The 11,749-nt window shown below is 38.3% G+C and overlaps 2 protein-coding genes across 2 annotated transcripts; one reads left to right on the forward strand and one right to left on the reverse strand.

Moving 5' to 3' along the window:
• Positions 1 to 1,375: 1,375 nt before the first annotated feature.
• On the reverse strand, positions 1,376 to 5,676 carry BSK2 (BR-signaling kinase 2). The gene is made up of 10 exons (XM_089606501.1): positions 5,251 to 5,676; positions 4,938 to 5,164; positions 4,705 to 4,840; positions 4,221 to 4,354; positions 3,579 to 3,684; positions 3,412 to 3,497; positions 3,138 to 3,326; positions 2,894 to 3,052; positions 2,551 to 2,664; positions 1,376 to 1,808 (listed from the first exon to the last, which is right to left on the reverse strand). The coding sequence occupies exons 1-10, from the start codon at positions 5,321 to 5,323 to the stop codon at positions 1,557 to 1,559; spliced, it is 1,476 nt and encodes a 491-aa protein (XP_089462627.1). The 5' UTR covers positions 5,324 to 5,676; the 3' UTR covers positions 1,376 to 1,556.
• Positions 5,677 to 8,708: 3,032 nt separating this feature from the next.
• LOC149404900 (uncharacterized) lies at positions 8,709 to 9,077 on the forward strand. Its single transcript, XM_089607719.1, has one exon. The coding sequence runs from the start codon at positions 8,709 to 8,711 to the stop codon at positions 9,075 to 9,077; it is 369 nt and encodes a 122-aa protein (XP_089463845.1).
• Positions 9,078 to 11,749: the final 2,672 nt, after the last annotated feature.

An 11,749-nucleotide genomic window follows, 5' to 3' on the forward strand; every position in this document is an offset into this window, starting at 1 on the left:
GTTCCTGCGACAAACATCGATGATTTCGCGCATTAAGTACTTGATTGCAAATTCTTCTTCTTTTAACTAATAGAGCACATTCTTAAGACTATAATGAACAGGATTCAAATCTAATAATTAAAACACATATACCCATCAATTGTTTCAAAACACCTAGATTTTAGTTCAGTCAAGACTGAAAGGATAATCACAACAATTTGTGAAATTTCCGAGTATTTTTACAGTTAATATGAAAACTTTTGTTCTGGTTTGAATATTTTAAATATTCGAGACCATTTCTAAAAGATGAAGTATAAAGTATTGAAATAAACAGATGAGAATTCGGAGCTTTCCTATACAAGTGACACATAGATGCAGATTAAACTCCGAAATCTATATAATTCCGAGATCGAATCCAACCGAATCAAACTCAAACGAAACATGATCTATTTTTCTCCTCAATTTCTTTTTCATCACCCTAAATCCCTAACAACTAACAACAACGAATAAATTAAATTTATAGCTGAAACTTCCAGGGAAACAAACAGAAACGAAAATTTACGAACATGAAATAAAAACCCGAGATTCAGAAAGGAAATACCAGAGAGAGAGATTACTTTAGTTGTGATTAAATTTCTCAGGCTCGCGGTGTCTCCGTCAGGTTTTTAGAGTTAATCTTTGGTTTTGTCGTTGCATATATATACGCATAAAATATAACGCCTGTAAAGTACAGTTTTACCCCTTGTCGACCCGATCTTGATGGAACTTTCTGAAATTTACGGCAACAACACCAGCACGTTTGAATTTTCTTTTTCTTTTTTCCTTTTTCTTTTTGTAACCCACGTTCATTTATTTATTTATTGGAAATTCTGGGAACTTGATCTTTTTGAGATCTTTTCTTACATAATAATAATATTGATCAAAAAATAAAAATAAAAGTAGATAGGCATAAAAGTTTTCAAATGGCATGAAAGTTTAAAAAACACCCATCGTTTTTAAATTGAATCTTTTAAACTTGAGCCCATCTAAGATTAGGTTGAATCTTTCCAACCGAATTAGAATTTCGGTAACTCATATTGAGTTGTCACAAAATTAGCAGTCAATATTTTCGGTTCTTGAAAATGAATAGTACTTCCAAAACATTTTTCTTCTTCTGTACACGGCATGCAAATTGCGTATTTGTAGCCCAAAAGAGTGACGTAATTCGCAAAGAAAAGAAAAGTCATAGTCGTGACTCATGACTAAAAGTCTAAAACATTCGTAGACCTCGTTTGAACATATTACAAGCAAGCCAATGATCTAAAAAAACTAAATATTAAATACATACTTCAAAACAACCTCATGTCCATTTAACTCAATTTAAAAAAAAAAAAAAAAAAAAAAAAAAAAAAAGACCTTGTAACGTGAAACGCGACGATTTCTATTACTTCATTTTTGTACCAAAAACATCATCAACATGTAATATGGTGCTCCTCAAACACACAAATTCCAACATAATAAGTAATAATAAATAAGCAATAAGTAAGCACATTATCATGAATTCTTCTGGTTTGTGTTTGTGTTTATCAAGCTTAATTTTAGCCGCGCCAGCTGTTCTGTCGCTTGGTCTCGAAGGAAGCGCCGTCGTTGAGCATGTCTTGGGCGTCGGTTTCCATGCCGAGCTTGGAGAGAGCGAGGGCCTGCAAGTAGAAAGCTGTGGGCCACTCGGGAATGCACACTTGGGCCTGCATAGCGTCTCTCAGCGCCAGCTCAGCTTGCCCGTTCATCAGATACGCAAACGCTCTCCTCGCAAACACCGTTGCCGACGGCGACGGCATCGTCAACACCAACTACGCCAACAACCGTCAGTGTCCGACCCGGGAATTTTAGTCAGCACGGCCAAATTTTATAATTATAAAAAAAAATAAATAAATAAAAAGTCCAGGGTAATGTGACGTAAAATATATCGGACTAATCGATTAAAATTTTACATTAAAGCTTATTTCCTCCTATCTTTCAAAGTCCGGTTGAATACTTTTCAAACTATTCATTTAGCAGCATCATTATCCTTTTATTTTTATTTTTTATATTTTTTATTTATGTCTTACACTTAAGAAACTTAAAACATAGTTGCCAACTTAAATAGCTTGATATCTATACTGAAACGTTTTGAAAACTAAAACAAGTTATTTATGGGCTAGCTCAGTTGGTAAAGCACACCCATACCCCAACTGATGACATAAGTTTGAGTCACTGCGAAAGCAATTTGTTCAAAAAAAAAAAAACCTAGTTATTTAAGTTTGTAAAAATCTTTTACATTTTTAGTGGATTTCCTTAATAAGGTTTAGATCTTTACGAAAAGGATTAATGCTAAAAAAATAATTAGTTTGTCGATCATTTTGCTCATAAATTTAGTCATGGGAGCAAAATATCACTCCCATAATACTTCGGGGACTATTTGCATATAGAAAAATAAAAACAAAAAAATAAAAATCCTTCTGTCGAATTCAAATGGGTCATTTTTCGAGCGTATCAAGAACTTTTAGTGTTGCGTGTATTTGAGCTGTTAAATATCAGATGCTCGATGCTTACCTTGGAATAATACTCTATTGCGCTTTTGAAATCCTTGTCTCTGAACGCGATATCTCCAAACTTCTTGGTGTTAAGCATGTCCTGCACTTGCTGCGTCCATTCTTGGAACGAAAGCTACACATCAAAACCACACTTTAATCAATCTCAAACCACAAGCTTTTGACATCCGTGTTTTCATTCACAAGATTTTACTCTTGTTTTACCATTGTGAAACTTGGTTCAAAATAAACATGTAATGATCACTATCAAATCGTTCACACAAGAAACTAATAAACCCTAAAACTTTAGTACGCTTGAAACCGATCGAGTAACAAAGGTAATTAAAAGAAGTGGTCTACGATACCTCATTTTCCGCGCCCTCTTCGTCTTTATAACCCGTTTTCAACAAAATATCGTGGATGGAAGTGAGATCCATTCTCGCACAAGCCTTCCCGAGCGGAGATAGCATCGTCGGTAGAGCTACGGTGGTTTTCGGTAACCCCATGAGGACATGAGAAGCCACCTATAGACGAGACCACAAGTAAAGCTTAGATAAATATATAAAAAAAAAATAGAAAATTTCAAAAATGGGGAGTAAAAAATTTCACCTCTTTCTGCTTCTGTAGCGGTGCCACGGCCATGAGAAGAAATTTGGTGTCGGGTCGATCCCTAGCCTCGGACTGAAGACATTTTGAAGCGAGCTCAACCAATTTAGTCGCGTCATCGTTCTCGTACTGCCCTTCCAACGATGAATCCATTACGCACAACACACTCTTGCCTCTTATTAAGTCGAGTGCCTAAAGAGTCCAAAAAAAGCTTCAAGTTACGCAAGGGATTTCGGTAAAAGGAAAAGGAAATTTTTTAAAAAGGGAAGCTTTTTACATGGCTTGGAGGAATATGCTTCCCACTTAGAAGGTCTAAGAGAACAGTTCCGTAACTATATACAACACTCTCGGGAATGACTCTGCCTGCAAATGAAATTTCAAATTCGATCACGTGCTTATTCTAATTGGTCAGATTATTCCCTCTGATCGTTCAAAAAAGCGTACCTGTGCGAAGAAACTCGGGCGGAGTGTAAGCTAAATTAGTACTGTAGCTTTTACCATCTCGACTATTTTTCATGAGACCAAAACTCGATAGACGCGGGTCACCATCCTAAATAAAAAAAATAAAAATAAAAATAAAAAATTGAATTTAGTTAATACATGCTGGACAAGTGCACCATTGCTATCGTTCATTAAATTCCAAAATCGATATCACTCAGCAAAAAAATACAAAGAAAAAAAGAAATCGGTCAAAAAAAGCCGATCATAAGTTGACCCACTTCTTATTCACTTGGCAGATTCAAATCATTTTCAAACTCTAGGACCACGAAAAAACATGTCATTGTTGTTCTAGTTCATAGAGCTCTCAAATGTGAACATCTCACACTTGATCAAGTATCCAAATTCGATATATCCAGCGAGGAGAACCAGATCACAGGAACAAGTTTTATTCAAAAAGACATGAATCGTAAAAGATAAGGTTGGTAGATGATATAGACAGAACTGTATGTCATAAATGTGGCAGTACTTAAATAAATAAACAGAACAATTGCTTAGAAGGGGCTACAAAATGTACAGCTCATAAATATGGATCTAGTCCAACTAGCGAAATTTAAAAAAAAAAAAAAAAAAAAAATCAAAACTTACCTCGTCAAAGAGAACTCGATATGCGTTCAAATCATGGTAAATCTTTCGATTTTCAGCGTGGCAGTGATCGAGGGCTTGGGCGATATAGTTAGCAACTCTGACCCGCATTTCCCATGGCAATGGCTTCTTTTCCCCTAAGTCAAAGTACAAGTAATTACAAAAATAAAAAGGTAATATCATTACTACAAAATGTTAGTACAAGAGCATTTACACCAAGCACCATTAAACTTCACAGCTTGTCAGTTAAAACTATACAATCAGTACAAAAGCCTAAAGACACTTGAGAGAGAAGAGCAGACAAGCATTAAATAATGTATTGAAAAGCAAAGATAGATAATAAACAAGCAAAAGGGTTTAAAAAGTGAAGAGGGAAAAAGTTAATCTCGGTAATGAGGGAAAAAGAAAAAGAATAGAAATGGCAAGAAGCTTTTCTTTTGAAACAGATTAAGTAAAGCCTATTTTCTTCTTTTAGGAAAATTCTTACAGTGAAAGAGGTGTTTAGAGAGAGTCTCATTAGGCATAAACTCAGCGACCAAGAGCCTCTCATCTCCTTCAGAACAACATCCAATCAGATTCACCAATCTCTTGTGCCTCAGTTTCCCAACTCCAGATGCCTCAGCCTATGAAAACAGAACAAAATTCAAAATTTAAAATTAAAAAATTAAACCCATTTGGCTTCATTTTCTGGGGGAAGCAAAAAAAAAAAAAAAAGCTCACCACAAACTGTTGGGCGTCAGGCCAGGACTGTTTGGAGAACCGTTTCACTGCGACCAAGCGATTGTTGTGAAGCCTTGCTCTATAGACCACATTCGGAGCCTTTTCACCGCTTTCGGAGACTATGGAATCGGAGCTGAACCCATTCGTGGCTTTCCTCAGCTCGCTCAGACCGTACTCTTTGAAGGCCTGTACTCGCTCCTCTTCTTCCTCTTGGCTGATCCCATTCCCTTGAACAACACAGACCCATTTAAGTGTAGAACAAACTTAGAGAGAGAGAGAGAGAGAGAGAGAGAGAGAGAGAGAGAGATGAAACCTGGGTCGGGTTTGATAGCATCCGGGTCGTCCGGGGAATGAAGGTGAGTGGTCTTGGATTGGAAACAACCCATGTGATGTAGGATTTTCGGTTTTTCTTTTGGAGTCTTGTTGTTAGTGTTTTTTTTTTTTTTTTTTTTGTGTTCAATCGACCATTGTTTTTTTTTTTTTTTCCTTTTGTTTTTCAAAGCTATTTCGACATCATGCGGATCTCGTTAGTGTGAAATGATGTGTGTGTCGTTTGATGCTTTTTCTTGTTTGTCTCTGTTTCAAAGAAGAAGAAGAAGAAGAGAGTGGGAGAGCGAGAGAAAGAACGAACTAGTGTTGGAGAGAGAGAGAGAGAGAGAGAGAAAGAGAGAGATGAAAAGTCTAGAAGAGGGAGAGTTAAAAAGAGTTTTTCATGAGGAAGTGAATCTGCGTGAAAAGGAGTAGAGAGAGACCGATGAGTGAAAGAGAGGAGAGAGAATTTCTGGGGTCCACAGAAATGCATTGCGAGGGAGATGATCACATGATAGGTCTATCATGAGGCACGTGCCATCTCTTCCTCTCTTCATGATGTGATCACTAAGGGGTGCACGGATAAAAAATAAATAAATTGAAAATAGTTTAAAAAAATTAAGTCGGACCGGACCGGAGCAAATATGAAAAAAAAAATTGAATCGGATCAAACCAGTTAAAACAGTCCAGTCCAGTTTAAATCAATTCAGTTTAAACCGTTTCAGACCGGACCGTTATAAACCATTAGACCGTTTTGAGCCGTTAAACCGTTTTAGACCGTTTTAAATCGGACCGTTTTATTTTAACTTATTTTTATTTATATTTTTCTTAAATTGTAACCAATACGGTTCTCTTTTTGACGGTTTTGGACAGTTTTAGACTGGACCATTTTAGACATATTTTTATTCATTTTTTATTTAAATATTAATCGATCCGGTATAAACCACTGTTTAAAATTTTTAGACCGGACCAGACCATTTGAAAGTTCAGACCGGACCGGTGAAATTTTAAACCGGACTAATGGTTCGATCCAGTTTACGGTTTTACCGATTTTTTCGCGCTGCCCTAGTGATCACAGACTAGCACTCTCATATAATAATATGTAGTAAATTTTCGAAAAAAATTAATAATATGGAGTAAAAGATGAGTTTTCTTTTTTCTTATTTTTATTTTTATTTGTTTAGAGATTTGTAAATAACTAGTCATTTCATAGGGGGGAGATTAAATTAGTAGCCAAATTATTAATTTATTTAGGCAAATAATCAACACTAATTAGAGTTGCCCAAAATATCATTTTCTCTTTGAGTCTAGAAATGACAGACCTTAGTCATCTTCCTCACCACAAGATAAGCACTAGCCCGCCTGCTGATAGAGCCGGGCGAATCGAAGTTCAACTCGGTCAACTGTCAAGTGCAAAAAACACAGTATGCACTATCTCCCTTCAACCCTTTGAGCGAAATGCGGCAAAAGGAAGGAAAATCCATGGACCGACCCAATCGTCTCTGCTGTTATACGCTCCATCGCTGTTAGACAGTCCCCAAGTCGAATTATTAAGGTCACGAGCCGTTCCCTTAGGCTGTTGCTAATTTTGCGACGAAGATGGATTCAACTCGTTCTGGAGGAAATGACAAGGGAATCGATTGCACTTCCCGGCTCTCCAATGGTAACAGACTCTCTGGTTATCGTTCTGATTTCTCGACGAATGCGAAGAGGAATACAAAGAGTCGTTCGGAGGTACGCTTAGACGATGAAAGCCTCGCTTGTTGTTGAGTCTTGATCCTCTGTTATTGCTGTCGACATTCATGGCCGATCCAAGTCGAGCTCTCGCCCGTGACGAATCAAAAACCCTGAGATAACGGAGCTCCTAATCGGAGAATCTAGAAAAACTCTAACCTTCGGTGAATCTTAAAACCTAGTTCTTCTGTCATCACCTCCTCATCTCGGCGATCGATCACCACCGCGGATTGTACGGTCTGAAAGAGTCCGCTCTCGCCGGAACCCCTAGTAGACCTCATCGCGCTCTCTCGCGGCTCCAGCGACGCTCGCCGCCTCTTCCAATGGCGGAAGGACTCCTCCGCCGCCAACGCCGACAACTTCTCCCTCATCGCTGCCGAAGTCCTTGCCCGCCGCCAGCGCACCTCCGCCGAAAACCGTCTGAAGATCTAGTGGTCCTTTGGATGAATGCCAGAAGATTGTGGTGAAGTAATGGTGTCTCAGGATCGGCTCTCATTCTTCATAGTTCGGCGACAGTTAATCCGATTAAATGTCACAGCTAATCCAATTAACTGTCACAGCTAATCCGATTAACTGTCACAAACCTCTTCCGCCAACGATTTCGAACATCGACGAGTCTAGTGGTTGCGCCGATCCGACCGTTAGAAGGTCACAAGTTCAGTTCTACGTATTATATGTGATAGTTAATAGGATTAAATGTGAAGGTTAATCCGATTATAGGTGACAATCCTCCACCGAAAAACGATCTCGAACATCGGCGAGTCCCGCGGCTGCACCGATCCGGCGGTTCGAAGGTAGCAAATCTAGTTCTGCGTATTAATTGTGATAGCTAATCTGATTAACTGCAAAGGTTAATCGGATTAATTCTGAAGGGTATAATTGGTATATTATATTGTTGGGTGTGAGTTTGAACTATGCACCTGATTAAACTCATAGCTGTGATATTATTTTAAAAGATGGACTTAATATAACCTAGATAGCTAACTAGCACTTTTTTTATAAATCACATATATAACTTGTATGTAATGAACTCTTCTAACCTCTGTCCCGTATAATTTTTGAGAAACGGAATGGAAGAAACCGGAAATGAAGTTTTCGATATATTTTGATATTGTTTATCAAATTTTTTTTGGATAAAATGATACATTTGAAGTTTAAATTTTTTATTTAATTTTTAATTCTGTGATTATTGCTAAAAATCATCAGAAGAAAGGTTATATTCCGATTTAGTTGGAATTCCAATCTTTGATGTTCAGAAGTCTTCCTTCCATTTAAAGATCGAAGTTTCGTTTTACTGAAGAAAAAAAAATTATACTTTCTTCCGTTTGTCCAGAACTAGTCCTCTAAGGAGCAACTGATATAAATTTGAAGATCAATTTTTGGAATTAGAGTGTTTTTAGTCTGTTTCTTGGGTTACAAGTTATGTACACTGCGTACATTCCTTAGTCGTTTTCTCAGTTTTCTTTGTTGTCGTTTTTTATCCTTTACTTATACGACCTGTCGTTTTGGCATGTTCGATAAGTTTGTTTGTATAAATAGGATTATATTCCTTTACAGTTAATCAATCAAATCATTACAGTTTTTTCAATATTCCTTTATGAATTCTCTCTCTCTCTCGTTCTGAGATTCCAATATGGTATCAGAGCTACCCCGCTCTTTCTGATTTTCTTTTCCGATCTCAGGCGTTTTTCCTTTCATCATCCTTGAGCTCCTTTCCTCTTCGCGATCATGCCGGATCAGGAAGCTTCATCGCTAGAATCGCCGATCACCGGAACCAACAACAACCAGAGACCTAGGTCCGTTCTTGATGATCCATACTATTTGCATCATTCTGATTCTTCTGGAGGCTCTCTTGTCTCGAATGTCCTTGTCGGCACGAATTACACGGCGTGGAGTCGATCGATGCTTATCATTCTTGAGGCGAAGAACAAATTAGGTTTTATTGACGGTATGATCAAGAAACCACCTCCAGAGGATCCAGATTTTGTCCGCCTATGGAGTCGCAACAACAGCACCATTGTAGCGTGGATCATGAACTCTGTGAGCAAAGAAATTGCTGGAAGCCTTCTTTATGGAGGAACAACCAAGGAGATTTAGAATGATCTCAAAGATCGATTCCAACAGAGCAATGGTCCACGGATTTTTCAACTGAGGCACGAATTCAACAATCTTGCTTAAGATCAGAAGACTATCGGTGTCTACTTCACAAAGGTGAAATCTCTCCATGAAGAATTGTGTGAATTCAAGCCAGAGTGCACTTGTGCCTGTTCTTGCGGAGGAAAAGCTAAATTGAATGATTATGCTCAATCTGAGTATGTCATGCAATTTCTGATGGGGCTTAATGACTCTTACACTCACACGCGTGGTCAAGTTCTGTTGATGGAGCCTATTCCACCAATGAGTAAAGTCTATGCACTTCTTACTCAAGAAGAGACTCAAAGAACGATTGGAGTGGATGTTCTTGCCAATACTGATCAGTCAAACTCTCTTGCAATGACGGTCAAGGATGATCAAAAGAAGTCTAAAGGCAAAGATCGCCCGATGTGTACTCATTGTAAGATGTTGGGACACACCATCGACAAGTGCTACAAGATCCATGGTTATCCACCAGGATACAAATTCAAGACCAAGCCTCAAGCAAATGCAGTGGATGCTACTGGTATGGGAGGCATCATCGACGGATCTGCCCTGAGCAACACCTCTTCTCACCTCTCATCCGAGCAAATCCATCAGCTAATCAGCCATCTCTCCAATCAACTCACTACTCAAGTGTCCACCTCAGGAGAAGTCAACCTCACCTCCTCTAAGACAGGTTTATATGGTTTGGTTAACTTTACTCATTCTTGCACTAATTCCTCTCTTGGCGCTTGGATTATGGACTTTGGTGCCACCGGGCATATTAGTGCTGAGAAATCTTTTTTTAGTAAACTTAGGAGTGTTATTAACTCCACTGTTACCTTACCAAATCGCACTATTATCCCTGTCCACTTTATAGGTGACATTGTTTTGAACTCAGATCTGACTCTTCATAATGTTCTCTATGTTCCTAGTTTCAAGTTCAATTTGATTTCTGTTAATGCCTTAACCAAAGACTCTAAGGTTGCTGTTACTTTCACTTGTGATTCCTTTTTTATTCAGGATATCAATCACTCGAAGATGATTGGGAAGGGTAGGCTTTATGAGGATCTGTATGTTCTCACCAAAGACATCATCACCACTTCCAATACATATGTGAATAAAGTGACTGCTCAGACTTGGCACCAAAGGCTAGGTCACCTTTCTTTTAAACGTTTAGACTGTTTGAAATCTCGTTTATCATGTACTATTTCTGATCATGATAAGACTTTGCCTTGCTACATTTGTCCATTAGCTAAGCAACATAGATTGCCTTTTGTTTCTGCAAATCATTTTGCTGCTAATGTGTTTGATCTGATACATTGTGATATATGGGGACCTTATAAGGTTACTTCTCGCAATGGTCACAGATACTTTCTTACTCTTGTTGATGATAAAAGCAGGTATTGTTGGATTTTTTTTGTTGAAACAAAAGTCTGATGTCCATACTGTTTTTCCAAAATTTTGTGCTTATGTGAAGAATCAATTTTCTACTACTATCAAGCAGTTTAGGTCTGATAATGCAAAAGAACTCATTTTCACGGAGTTCTTTTCTAAACATGGCATTGTACATCAATTTTCTTGCGTTGAAACACCTCAGCAGAATTCTGTGGCTGAACGAAAGCACCAGCATCTTCTCAATGTTGCTAGAGCTTTACTTTTTCAGTCCCATGTTCCTATTACTTTTTGGACTGATTGTGTGCTTACTGCTACATATCTTATTAATCGTACTCCTACTCCTAACTTGTCTCACCTTACTCCTTATGAAATCCTGTACAACAAGGAGGTTGACTATAGTCATTTGAGAGTTTTTGGATGTTTATGCTTTGCTTCTACTCTGAGTGCTCATAGGTCAAAGTTTGCACCTAGAGCTCGGAAATGTGTGATGCTTGGATACCCTCAAGGGGTCAAGGGATATAGACTCTTGGATCTTAATACCAATGATGTTTTTCTGTCTCGTGATGTTTTGTTCTATGAAAATATTTTCCCTTTTAAGAACATACAATCTACTCCTACCATTGCTGATCCTTTTGCAAGTCTACCCCTGCCTGTCCTGACTCATAACATGATTCACTCATCACCTGAGTCTCATGTTTCTGAGGATGTTCCCAATGTTCTCACTCCCATGGTTCACTCATCTACTGAGTCTCATCATGATCCTTCTTCTGGTCCTGACATCCTTGCCTCACAAGAACCAATCAATGATCAACCTGCTCAGCCTTTGGCCATTCCTGATCAACCTATTCCTCATGGTTCAACAATCAAAAAGTCTTCACGGACTCATGTGCCACCAGCCTATCTCAAAGACTATCATTGCAACTTACTTAAAACAGGTCAAAGTTATAATTCCAAGCATTCTATTGATAAAGTGCTTGACTATAGCAGATTGTCTGTTGGCTTTAGAAATCTTGTTTTGTCTGTTACAACTAATTCAGTGCCAGCTTTCTACCACATTGCTGTGAAGTCAGAGGATTGGAGGAAAGCTATGGCAGAGGAGATCACTGCCATGCATGCTAATAACACATGGTCAGTTGTTCCTTTACCCGCCAACAAGACTTCTATTGGTTACAGGTGGATATACACAAACAAGTTGAATGCTGATGGGACTCTAGCTAGACGAAAAGCTCGCTTGGTTGCTAAGGGCTACACTCAAC

The sequence above is a fragment of the Urtica dioica genome, chromosome 2, assembly GCF_054948205.1.
Source record: "Urtica dioica subsp. dioica isolate 48M chromosome 2, U.dioica_male_clone48M_v1_H2, whole genome shotgun sequence".
Classification (NCBI taxonomy): Eukaryota; Viridiplantae; Streptophyta; class Magnoliopsida; order Rosales; family Urticaceae; genus Urtica; species Urtica dioica.

Bases quoted from the DNA above. Each gene is read 5' to 3' on its own strand.
- BSK2 (XM_089606501.1), bottom strand. From the start codon at position 5,323: ATGGGTTGTTTCCAATCCAAGACCACTCACCTTCATTCCCCGGACGAC. The intron at 3,685-4,220 runs GTAAGTTTTGAT...TTTTTTATTTAG, and splicing joins ATCGAGTTCTCTTTGACGAG to GATGGTGACCCGCGTCTATC. The intron at 3,327-3,411 runs GTAAAAAGCTTC...TGGACTCTTTAG, and splicing joins AGCATATTCCTCCAAGCCAT to GCACTCGACTTAATAAGAGG.
- LOC149404900 (XM_089607719.1), top strand. From the start codon at position 8,709: ATGCCGGATCAGGAAGCTTCATCGCTAGAATCGCCGATCACCGGAACC.